Raw genomic sequence first — 12500 nt, 5'->3', positions numbered from 1 at the left:
AGGCCTAACACTACTGTGAAGTTTTTGTACCCAATCAGTCCATCAGGGATCAACCCTAGTATTGGAATTGGGCCCACACAAGGACAGAGAAAAACTCTGACCAGGGTGGGCCCAATTCCAATACTAGGGTTGATCCCTGATGGAATGATTGGGTACAAAACCTTCACAGTAGTGTTAGGCCTCATTCGAACTTGCAATCATTACTCCAAATGCTACTAAAGGACAACAACTAGCGCTTTCAATTCAGTTAATTATCATGTGTAATCCCAAGCAATTTGACATTCAACACATAACAAAACACCAACTCACTGTGAAATTGTTTAAGTACAATTCATCCGTAGCCGACCAAATTTCCTTCCTGTAAAACAAACAGTTAAGCACTCACTGTAACTGAACGTAAAAAGGTAACATCACTTTAAGGCTTCTAAAATCATTCAGAATTAACTTCCCGTGTCAGCGTCGAAAAAAAATACATTACCGGTATTTCTTTAATTCACCAGGGTTGACATAGACCATGATCTTTGGGACTTAAATCTCGTCTCGTCTCGTCTCGCGCTCCGCGCTCACGCGTCACCCTCGGCTGAATAAGCACCTTTTAAGCAACTAGAAGGTTGCAAACTCCCCCATAAAATACTGACCTATGACAGCGGTCTCTCCGAGGGGTATCTCGGCTGCGAATCTCCGCTAAGGCAACTTCATCTGTGGAAAGAATTGTACAAAACGGCAGAAAAACCCTTTGCATATTAAATACTGAAAAGAAAATCTAAATACTGAAAAAAAAAAAAATCTCAGGAATAAAGAAATTTCAACCGATAGGTTAACCATTTGACTCCAAAAACTGATCGGTAAGTAAATTCTCGACAGTAACAATATACTGTCAATTAGACAAGTATTGAGAAGATCATTATCACCTCAGGGGTATCTTGATAAACACGATAATCTCATTGACTAGCCAACAAAAAAATCTTTGATACTAGTCAGGAGAATACAATTGTTGATCCTGTGGGTTAAAGGGTTCAGAAACTATAAAACATTTTGGTGGTTCCAAATTCAACTTGACCACCCTTTGCTTTAAGCCAACCTCTTTTTTTAACACAACTTGAAAGACTATCGTCCGTCTATAAAAGTATTTTCCTTAATAGAAACTTCACTAAGAAATCTAATAGGTCCTTTTCGTTGCTGGAGATTCCTTGGCTTTATACAATTCTGTTGTTCTTTCTTGTTGGTTCATGATCTGAAGTGAGTTAACTTACTTGGCCGGACTTGAATGCTCTCAGTGTTCCGGGGTAGATGCTGGGGAACCTTTGGGTGCGGTTCCCTGGGAAGCACCTGTACTTGAATCGGACTTAGTGGATCCTGTAAACAAACAAGCTAGTATTGCTTAAGAACTACACCACTAATTGAGGACAAAACTAGCTCTAATCTTATTTTTGGAGGCAAATAACGCTTTCCAGGTTAGAGGGAGAAAATAGACGGTCATCTAACTCAAGCCACTTAAGACGTTAAGTCCACACAGACACACACTTCTCCAACCAGACTCGCCTTGTATTCTCCAAAGAAGCATTTGGATTAGGACAGGAGCCCATCTGGAGCGTGCAACTTCCATACAGCGTCTGTGAAACAGCGTTTTCACAAGTAGGTTTATTTTTAGACTAGCCCTTCCCGCGAATTAGGTCAAAAAACAAAGGCAGTTCCGGTTCGGTGACCCTATGACGTCAGCTTAATTTCTTGTAATTGGTCATCGGGCTCCTGTGGGAGTCTCATTAGCGGGAAATTCAATCTAAAAATAAATCGGTCTGTGAAAACGCCGTTACACGAACATAGTAGAGTTGTAGGCTCCGGGTCATGGGTTCCTGATTAGGATGAATTCCACTGAAATGCCAAGTTAGGACCAAAATCTGGGGATAAAGGGTTTTTCCAGACAATTCCATTTCATTCCTACCTGATGAATAAAGTAGACCATCTGTGATTGTTGCTGAGAAGTCGTTGTTTCTTCTGATCCATTAGGATGTCTTGGTGCGGACCAGAAGTCTTCAGAACTATGGTTTCTTCCCTCTGTCAAACAAAAGAGAATTAAACGTTAGAAACACCTTTGTAAAAGTAACCGAGAATATGAGGTAAGAAAGCGTATCCCCTGACAATTATTTCTTTTGTAATGTACTTTTTATCTCTAGTTCCTATGACTGCACGATCCACTCTCAAAATAACTGAAAAATAGACCTCTCTCATAACGGCGGCAAAATAAAATAGTCCTCAGTTATAATGATAAGAAGCCTTTCTAGCCTCGCTAGGACAAGCAAATTTCAAAAGAATATTTGTTTTAAAATGAAGGCAGTAGGTCTAATTAACATAAATACAATAGAATGTAAAGGAGGTCGCTATTTACGAAAGTGGTCTATAAGGTGTCGTCTTTGAAATAACCATGAAGACTTAATAACAGATTTCAGTTCATTCTTATCGGAACTGGAGGATTCGCTCTCGTTCATTATTCTCAAGAAAAGTTTCTTCAATCGATTACTAACCTGCGATCAGGCTCTATTTTAGTTTCGCGTGGTACGTAATGTGGTGTTGGCGAAACGAAAAGTAGAGCCTGACCAAATTCCTCTTAGAAATTCCTTCCGCCCACTTTTTTTGATTGATTGACATGTCCTTCATCGGCCAATCAAATTTACTTGCATTACACCAATACACGCGTGGACGGCAGATTCACGCTATTTTGTTTTGACCAGAGTTAATTACCGTGGGAGGAATATTATAAACGAATTTGAAAGTTACCGTTGGCTTTAATCACATTTAAAGCATGGGGAATGTTTTCGACGACTATATTGCGGCAAAGGCCGGTGTAATTCTCCCTCCGAACTTCACTAAATATGCAATCTTTTACGCTTGACATCTTAATTTGTAATTGAGATAACCAAGCATTTTGTCGTTGGACGGTTTGGCAATAGATTTTTAAAGAAAAAAAAAGAGAAATACATTATTCCTTTAACGTGTTTGCCCATGAAGGTTTCTTTGGTGATTTTTCTGGGTAATATCTTCAGTTGCAGCGTATTTCTAAAATTGCGCGCTGTAAAATCATATGTTTGGCTGTTAATTTTTTGATGGAGTACGAACAGTAAAATGGACTCGCAAAGTTTCTTTTATTGTTGTACAATTGATCTCTCTGGAAACAGGCCATTTTAGTTTCTGGAGTGCGAGTTTTAAGTTAAATCAAATGGAAATATTATGAAGTGTGCAACCAAACCGTGTCATGTACAGTAAATAAATAAAGGCGTTTCATACACAGATATTCAAAAACATGCATTCGTGTAACTTGCGATTTAATCAGCATCTCCTCCTGTTGATATATATGTCCCTTGTCTCATCCTGGAAACCAATATGCATCGGCTTTCATTGCCATTTGAAAGAACCACCTATTTAGCTTTCTAAACATCCGGGAAGTTTGTGCCAAAGTACTTTCAACCACATGGCCACAGAGCTCGACAACGGAATCGCTAATTTCACTCTTTCCAGAGATTCAAACCCGATTCTGGACAAGTTATGAGATGTTTCAGATGGCATATCTCCATGATACAAATAAAATCAAGTTGCACCGTCCACGGCATTGTAAGAAAAAAAGGGAGAAAAATTTTTTCGTACACTTATGGCGGTTAGTCTCGAGAACTTCGCGAGCGCTCCGCGCAATCACGATGGCATTTTCACTTCCGGCGTTTCAACAGCCAATCAGATCACGAGTTTGGTCGGCCAAAATTTGGCCGACCGTCCGGAATTCTTGAGAGACTTTTGGTCAGGCCCAATTTTAGCGAGCGACGACATAAGGGAACATATATGGGCGAAGCTAAAAATGGGCCTGATCGCAGGTTAATCGATTACATACCTCGGATAACAATACCATCAGTTTCACAGTTGACCTGCAAAGTTAACATGACCATCAGCTGAATTATGCTCAAAAATCCATTACTTTGAAGTTTTTGAGGAGAGTGTCGGATTGTCGTGAATCCAAAAATACAACTTTCGTCGTTAAACTTTTACCGCAATGAACTTTGATTGATATATAGCTGAGTTTTTGTCCCCAAGCAGCGCGCGCTCTCATTGGTTAATTCGAGGTCACATGATATCTACCAATAAAACTGTGTCCCGCCAAAAGTCTCTGAGCGGGCAACAGTGCAAAATCTATGACGTCAGAAGGTAACAGTGCACTGTTACCCGCGAATGTTGACCGACGACCGCCTTTGCTGTTGCCGTTGCACGCCTTTCTTTTTGTGCTATATAACAAATCACTTAATGACTGGTCCCTCGGGAAATAGTTCATTTTGTTTCCCTCGGCTGCGCCTCGGGGAAACACTGAAATTCTCGGGAAACAAAATGAACTGTTTCCCGAGGGACCAGTCATTTTATTATTTTATCCCTAACCCTAATCACGAGCGAAAAATTTGCTGCTGTTTGACTTGACTTGGACTTGACTTCCTCGACCCAGTCCCACGAACCGTTTTGAGAACTCTGTGAAGTGTTGAAAAGGTTATATCTGACTTCGAAAATAATAAACACGATTTCACCAAATTGTAAGTGAATAGTAGTGGTCACTATGGCGACGGCGACGGATTTGTCAGAGAAACTTCCACTGCTTACATAGACAATGAGGTAAACACTTGCTTTAGTACACCATACAAGTTGAAAAAATTAAAAATTATTCACCGAAACGCACTGTTGCTTGGAGGTGTATAACCTCCGTGTGAAAGGGGCGAGCAAGAAAGAGGGGGAACCCCAGTCCCCCTCATTCCCGCTTGCCCCGCGAAGAGAGAACCTGAGGCGAAAATCACCATTTTCATGACATGTTTGGCGTATGCTACCACATGACATGATTTCAGTCAACTTTTTTCTATAAGATTTATTTGCTGGAATGTAAAAATTGGCAATAAAAGTTCGGTACCTTTGTGTGTCCCTTCTGTGCTCTTAGTAAGGACTCAGACGAACCCCCAACCTAAAATCAACGTAAAGCAGAATAATCTCTAAAAGTTTGTGCATGTTAGTTTACTCCAAAGTACAAGGAAGGATTACGTTTTTGCAAACATTGGCCGTGTAGAACTTATATTTGAGCAGACTTAACTGATTAGAGTGTAATGGGAAGTGCTAGTTTTCTACCCCATATGAACCATGTGAGCGTTAGCCCTACTAATGGAAATGGGCCCACACAAGGACAGAGAAAAACTCTGACCAGGGTGGGAATTGAACCCGTGACCTTCGGGTTAGATCACCGTCGCTCTACCATTTCCATACACCTTATTCCATTTAGATATTCTTTTGTTTTTATTGAAATTAGACCTTGATGCCTCGTTCGAGGCAAAATATTCTTTTGAATTTTCAGCTCAAGAACAAGGCATCAAGGGATAATTTGAATAAAAACAAAAGAATATTTAAATGACAGCCATTTTGGAATAAGGTCTATTAGTAGGGCTAACGCTCACATGGTTCATATCGGGTAGAAAACCAGGACTTTCCACTACACTCTAATCAGTTACGTTTACTCCAAAGTACCCTCACAAATCATCCGGAGGCGTTGCCAGACTTAAACCTTGTCTTGATCTTTCAATTTCCCTGGGGATACCTTACCTCTTGCAAGAAAAACATCATTTGTGTTTTATTCCTTTGTGCCTTGAGTTTGAGCTTTGAAACATCCTTCCGGTGTTTGTACCCACGGTAAGCTGAAATTTACACAATCAGAGGGAGGACACGTTACAATGCATCCTAGTCTTTTAAATCGACATATAAGAAACAAATGATTGTTGGGGCAATCGATCTTGTAAGATCAACTCGTAGTAAGTAATGGGCACATTTCATAACCCCTCAAGTTGTCGTTTGGTGCATGATTAAAGTGCACCTAACCCCAAAATATTTTTTTCGCTAAAATGAATCTTTGCAACTGTTCGAAACGCATTGCGGCCATTTTTTCATTTTCTAACAAATCCTGACATTTTATAGGCTTCGAAAGTTGCGAAAATCCAAGCATCTTCTGTTCACGACCGAGTCAGAAGGGGAGTGGGTTTTTTCCTGATTTGACGTCACAAACTGATTTACATTGCATTAACTCTTTGTAAATGCAAAGTAGATTGTGACGTCAAATCAGGAATAGACCCACTCCCCTTCTGACTCGGTCGTGAACAAAAGATGCTTGGATTTTCGCAACTTTCGAAGCCTATAAAATGCCAGGATTTGTTAGAAAAATAAAAAAATGGCCGCAATGCGTTTCGAACAGTTGCAAAGATTCATTTTAGCAAAAAAAATATTTTGGGGTTAGGTGCACTTTAAGTACACAGGAAGGTTAGCAAACAGACTTTATGCGCGTGAAACATTGTCACCGTGAAAAGTTTGTACTAACTGGTTATACAGAGCCCCTTTTCACACGATTAACGGGAATCCCCAATTAAAGAAACAGCCCCATAATACCCCAATTTCGATATATTAAAATTCAGTCCAAAACAATGGGCATCATCTCGAGGCTCTGGAAATAAACTCATACAAATCCTTTTATTTATTCCACAGGGCCTCGGGATGATGCCTTTTGTTTAGGACTGAATTTTAATATATTGAAATTGGTCTATTCTGCTCCTCAACGAAGACACTATACTCAAAGAAACAATTTTTGGTTTCGGCTAAAAAACATGGCTGCTCATGAAGGGGAGAAAACACCCCGGCCCTAAAACAATAGCTGAATATTTCCTGATATTTTCATGCAGGGCATAGAGTCCCCGGTGTTGTGGTTTGTCCTCTGTGGTATATCATGGTCGGAAAGGTAAATGCTCGGAGACATAAGCTTCACCAAGATACTCTAAAAATCCAAAAGCGAGGACAGATATGATTGATATGATATGATAGAGCAGTTTTCAATTGTGTCGAAAATAATTAGCTAATTGCTTTGGTTTTGCATAACTTCCCTCAGTGATTGTTTTAAAGTTCTCGCGCCACTTTTTCATCCAACCAGAAAAGAAACCAAAACCAATCGTGGCTCGCGCGTGCACATTTTCCCGCGCTTTGTGTCGGTTACGTGTAATTACTTCGAGTTTTGATTGGTTTACTGGTTGCCTCCGTCCATTTTGATTGGTTGAAGTAATTACTTTGGTTTTGGTTTTACGACACTCGATTGAAACTCGCTCTACGATATGGCATGATATGCTACTCTCACCCGATTGAATATGAACCGCTGCTCTTTCTTTGACTTCTGTTGAAAAAGAAACTAAAGTTAACACATAATTACGAAACCAACGAACAGCCCAAAGGCCACAGAAAGCACATTGCATGGGGAAAAAACGACTAACGAAGATGATAGTCAAGGTTGCTCCACAAGATTACACGTGGCATTTCGATCCCGTGACTTAGAGCAGTTTTTTCCCCATCTGTTTTAATATCAAATAAATAATTAAATAACTTACTTTCTTTGTCCTTAACAGATGGCAAGTTTCGCCTGACTCTGTATCCTCGGTAGGCTAAGGAAAAGAAAAGAAAGATTTATTCAAAGGGCAATTGCAAATGAACTTTCTGTGCCATTTAACTTCATCTTTTGCCTAATTAGGCCACAAATTCGAAATAGGTACCATCTTGAACGCATAAAAAGAACTTATGTATTTCTGTCTGACGGATCCGTTCTCGACATCTTTCGCCAGTGCCAAGACGAAATTGTTAACCCATTTCTCCCTCGGAAAAGGTTCTCTCCCGAAAATTCTGACGGAAAGACAGGCCGGCATTTTCCAGCCAGTGAACCGAGATGCATTCCAAAACTTACCCGCCTGAATTTTCGTGGCGCTCTTTTGTCTTCGATGAAGCAAACGCTGAAAACGTCTCCTTGCGAGAAAACCCCGCACCACTGAAAAAAAAGCAGATTATTACAAGCTGTTAAAGAAAAAGGAACCGTGCGTAAACAGCATGAGGGCAATTGGCTCTTAAGGTGGTTCAAACCACTTTCAACACTTTCAAGAGATCTTGTTATTAGAAGGATTGACACTACAACACTTTATCGCGTAACAGCAATGTTATAGTAACGTGTGAAACACCAATTATTGGTGAACAAGATGAAGTCATTTTTGTGGCGTGATAAGTTACCATGGCAACAGGAAAGCCTTGCATAAACACCCTGTATTTTGGCTTTAGCTGCTCATATCTCAAAAACGAACTCGGTGACCCCAATTTTTTATTGCACAAAAGTGATCAGCAGGCCAAGATGAAACTCTGCAAAGTTTAAAAAAATTCTGTGGAGCGGATTCAGCGCTTCCTTAAATTTTCAATTATTTAAGGTGGCTCTAAATCCACTCCACAGAATTTGTTTAAACTTTGCAGAACTTTTCATTCTGGCATGCTGATTACATTACAAAAATATAAAATGGGGGTTACCGAGTTCGTTTTTGAGATATGAGCAGCTAAAGCCAAAATATGGGGTGTGTTTGCAGGGCTTTCATGTTGCCACGGTAACCTTTTACGTCACAAAAATGGCCGAATCTTTTTCAGCAATAATTCATGTTTGATATGGTACCCCAACATTGCTGTTAAGTGATAAAATGTTGAAGTGTCATTCCTTCTAATAACAACGTTTCTTTCAAGTGTTGAAACTGGTTTGTGCCACTTAAAATACACAAACCGAATTAATAAAATCAAATGACAACAACAAATATTTGTTTTTCGGCCATTTCAACTTCAGTAGAAATAAAACGCACACGGCGGAAATGAACATAGTGAAGAAACTTCGCACTATAAAACATATACTGTATTTTGAAAACATGATTTTCGTATGTAGCAACATACATCATCACAAGTGACGGTTAAACGATCTGCATCAATTTAAAAAGCTAAAAGATAAAAGAGAAGCAATGGTAACTAGCTTACAGTAGAAGTTACAATCATAGCTTAATATCATGGGAAAGATCTCATAGATATACCCACCAGGAGTCCCTTGGGTTAAACTCTCATTTTACAGATTAAGTTTAAGTGCCCATTTCAGTGATTAGGTTAAAACTTTCGTTTATCTTATTGCTTTAGCAATATTTAGTTCTAGAAACTGATTTAGAATGGTCATTTTTTGTAGAGTTATGGTTGGTGTGTATATCCATGAGATCCTTGCCAATATCATTATAAGGCACTCAGTAGAGCCACAGAAAATGAATCAAAATTCACCCCGTAAACTCGCTCTAAGCCATCCAAATAGTTAGAAAGGCTGAAGAGCGGTTAGTCAGCAAGCGAGCTTCACCTTTTTAAATCCGACGAACATTCACGAAGAGCATTTAAAGGCAACCTCTCCAACAAAAAAAATGACTTAAACACGAAGAACTAGGAAATTAAAATTGCTTGTAAAATTTTCAAACAAGGCGTTTGTATCAGAATCTCTTATTTTTGTTTTCAAATTTTCTGGGCGCTGCCACTTTGAATAATTGTGACGTGTTAGGGTTGTTCTGACACAAATAAGTTTTGTGTGATATAATAATAATAATAATAATAATAATAATAATAATAATAATGTACAGTAACTCACCACGTTGAATCACAACAACAGCTTTCCTTCTCCTCTTCATTTTTCGCTGATAGTATTTCCGTGCTACGTAACCAAGCCAATCTGCCGGCAAACCAACCAAAAAAAAGTACACTGATTGATGAACACTTAACCGAGTCTTCTACCGTATGCAATTAATAACAGCATCTACACGATGAAACATGATGCCAAGTGTACGAAATCAAACGAAAATTGATCAGTGAAAACATCGAAATAAACATTTCTCGTGTCAACGCTAATGAAGCAGTTGGCCCTTTTTCAAGTGGAGCGCGGTTAAAATATATGGACTTGTTTGAAGCAGGTCACCAAGCCCGTATACTTCGACCACGCGCCATTTTCAACGGAAGAGGCTGCTTGCAAGCTATTTTTTCAAGTCTGCGGACGCTGAGCAGCGCTTTTATGGAGCTGGAGTAACTTTACGCCAAGTAACTTTTATTTTGGTTTCCAAACGAGAAACCTGACGATAACCAGTGGCTCTCATAGCAGTGAAAAAGCTCATCTTCAGTGAGCAATACTTACGTTTCTGAATGACAGTTGCAGCATGGTATCTTTCTCGCTTGAGCTTTTCATATCTTCTTCGAATGATCCACCCTCTTACGACTGTAAAGATAGAATTACCTTTCGTCAACGGTCAGTCACGATCGAAGAGAATGAGTGGTATGGTGGTCGCTACTGTAACAGTCTAAAAAGCAGGATGAGCACAAGAGAACTGACAGGGCCAAACTCGCTGGGTCATGTCTAAAGCTTTGTCAGGTCTCTTACCCGCAACGAGGAACTGCCATCAAGACATTAGAGAGCTTTAGCAACGACGACGGCAACAGCAACGAGAACGTCGTCGTTAAATATGAATTCGCGTTATTGTAATCTCTTCGCGACTATTCCAAGCATTTTAACGTGACAAAGGTGTGACAAACCTTCAAGAACGAAACTAGTATGAACGGCGCTCATTTTACGGGAGAAAACGAAAAGTTATCCTCAAGGTCTGACGTTCTCCCTAAATACTCAAATTTAGTCATTTCACGTTGTTGTTTTGCTGACGACGGCAAAGAAATAAACAAAAATGAAAAGATGCACGTGCAGAGCGTGCAAAGCTACTGCTTTTGCTCACTAAATATGCAAATTTGTCACGTTCTCGTTGCCGTCGCCGTTGTGCAATGACGTCCGTAATCGGAAGTGACATTTCACTTCCTTAGCAACGCCCGAAAAATCCGTCTGTGAGCCCTTCATGAGCTGACCAGAAAACCCACTCACAAGAAAAAATCACCGCACGAACTGTTGAACTGTTGTTTCCATCGAAGGTTTTTCCTCGCCCTTCCTCGCGCTCGTTCTCAGATAAACTGCGCATGCGTAAACGAACCGACTCCCGGTTTGAGAAAAAGCTAAATTTCCGACGGTCTTTAAATTGAATTTTTTGTTCATATGGCACGTTTCACCCTTAAAGACAGATAGCTAAGCATTGATTTTTTCAAATCACCTTTTTTGAAAATGTTATGGGTATTTCAGTATCGTTTATCTCTTTAAAAATAACATTTTTCAAAATAAAAAGAAAACCATGCTTGGCTGGATGCAAAATCGAATACAAATTATCAAACCACTGATTAAATACCCAAATTGCGTAGCACGTAGACAAATTTAGAGTTTTCTTTTATTGGTCACGTGACCATGGGAGTGGCACGATGACGTCAAATTTAGGGTCATTGGTTTACAAAAGTTGGAAACTGACCAAAATAATGCCCAATTCTCTCAAATTACTTAACCAATACATCCTTAGCAATGCACCCCCAAAAAACACGTCAGTGGGCCCTTAAGTTCCCTACTGGATGGGTACGAACGGTTTTAAAGCAAAAACAGAAAATGAATTTTCATTGTTATAATATGCTCATGTTGTCGTCAAAACCTAAAAGGGAGCTTTAGCAACGACAACGGCGACGTCAACGAGAACGTCACAAATTTGCATATTTAGTGGCGAAAGAGAAGACCTTTGCACGCTTTGCACGTGCGTTTTTCATTTTTGTCTATTTCTTCGCCGTCGTCAGCAAAACAACAACGTGAAACGATCAAATTTGAGGTTTTATGAAAGACGTCAGCATTTGAAGATAATTTTTCATTTTCTTCCCTAAATTAAGCGCCGCTCATAACGTTTTCATTCCTGAGGCACTGCCATACCTTTCTCATATTAAAAACCTTGGAATAGTCGTGAAGTGATTACAATACTGAGAATTTATGTTTTGTGATGACTTTCTCGTTGCCGTTCCCGTCGTCGTTGCTAAAGCTTCCTAATAGGGAGCTTAAGCAACGACAACGGCGACGGCAACGAGAACGTCATCTCAAAATATAAATTTGCGTTATTTTAATCGCTTCGAGACTATTTCAACGTTTTTAATATGACAAGGGTGTAGTGATTCCTCAAAGATGACACGAGTCGGAACGGCACTCCATTTTAGGAGAGAAAATGAAAATTTATCCTCAAATGCTGACGTTCTTCATAAAACCAAAAACTTGGCTATTTCACGCTGTTGTTTTGCTGACGACGGCAACGAAATGGACAAAAGTGAAAAACGCACGTGCAAGGCGTGCAAAGCCATTGTTTTTACCCACTAAATATGCAAATTTGTCACGTTCTTGTTGCCGTTGGCGTTGTCGTTGCTTTAGCTCCCTAATATTTGGTGAAGAACGGCAAAAAATGCACTAAAGTGCGTGCTGCAGGATCATTTTTCCTTTTTTAACCAATCACATTCTTACTTAGTGGCGTTGTCGATGCCGTAGCTGTCGTCTTTCCTTAAACTCACTAATGTGAATCAAACTTTTACATTTAACACTGATGTAAGATTATAATCAGAGACCAAACCTGGGAAGGTCTGAGTGCAGAAATTACAAGTGCGTTTGTGTAATCGATAAATGAAAAAATAAGAGAGAGAAAAATAGTTGCACTAAGTGGGTGTGAATACAATAGTACAAGGAGTAAGAA

General features: G+C 39.6%; 1 protein-coding gene across 3 annotated transcripts in view; it reads right to left on the bottom strand.

Moving 5' to 3' along the window:
- The window catches only part of LOC137985578 (myosin-IIIb-like), a 78592-nt gene that overhangs the window by 7315 nt on the left and 58777 nt on the right, over positions 1-12500 (bottom strand). For all 3 annotated transcript variants that reach the window (XM_068833199.1, XM_068833200.1, XM_068833201.1), the window contains 12 exons: positions 10052-10132; positions 9515-9595; positions 7778-7858; positions 7428-7481; positions 7181-7216; positions 5611-5702; positions 4931-4981; positions 3878-3911; positions 1943-2055; positions 1254-1356; positions 639-699; positions 310-358 (listed from right to left, as the gene is read on the bottom strand). In XM_068833199.1, coding sequence (XP_068689300.1) covers positions 310-358; positions 639-699; positions 1254-1356; positions 1943-2055; positions 3878-3911; positions 4931-4981; positions 5611-5702; positions 7181-7216; positions 7428-7481; positions 7778-7858; positions 9515-9595; positions 10052-10132 — 836 coding nt within the window. The remainder of the gene's footprint in view (positions 1-309; positions 359-638; positions 700-1253; positions 1357-1942; positions 2056-3877; positions 3912-4930; positions 4982-5610; positions 5703-7180; positions 7217-7427; positions 7482-7777; positions 7859-9514; positions 9596-10051; positions 10133-12500) is intronic.

This window comes from Montipora foliosa, chromosome 14 (genome assembly GCF_036669935.1).
Source record: "Montipora foliosa isolate CH-2021 chromosome 14, ASM3666993v2, whole genome shotgun sequence".
Lineage (NCBI taxonomy): Eukaryota > Metazoa > Cnidaria > Anthozoa > Scleractinia > Acroporidae > Montipora > Montipora foliosa.
Note: the sequence above shows the minus strand (reverse complement) of the source record. Positions and strands in the feature narration are given on the sequence as shown.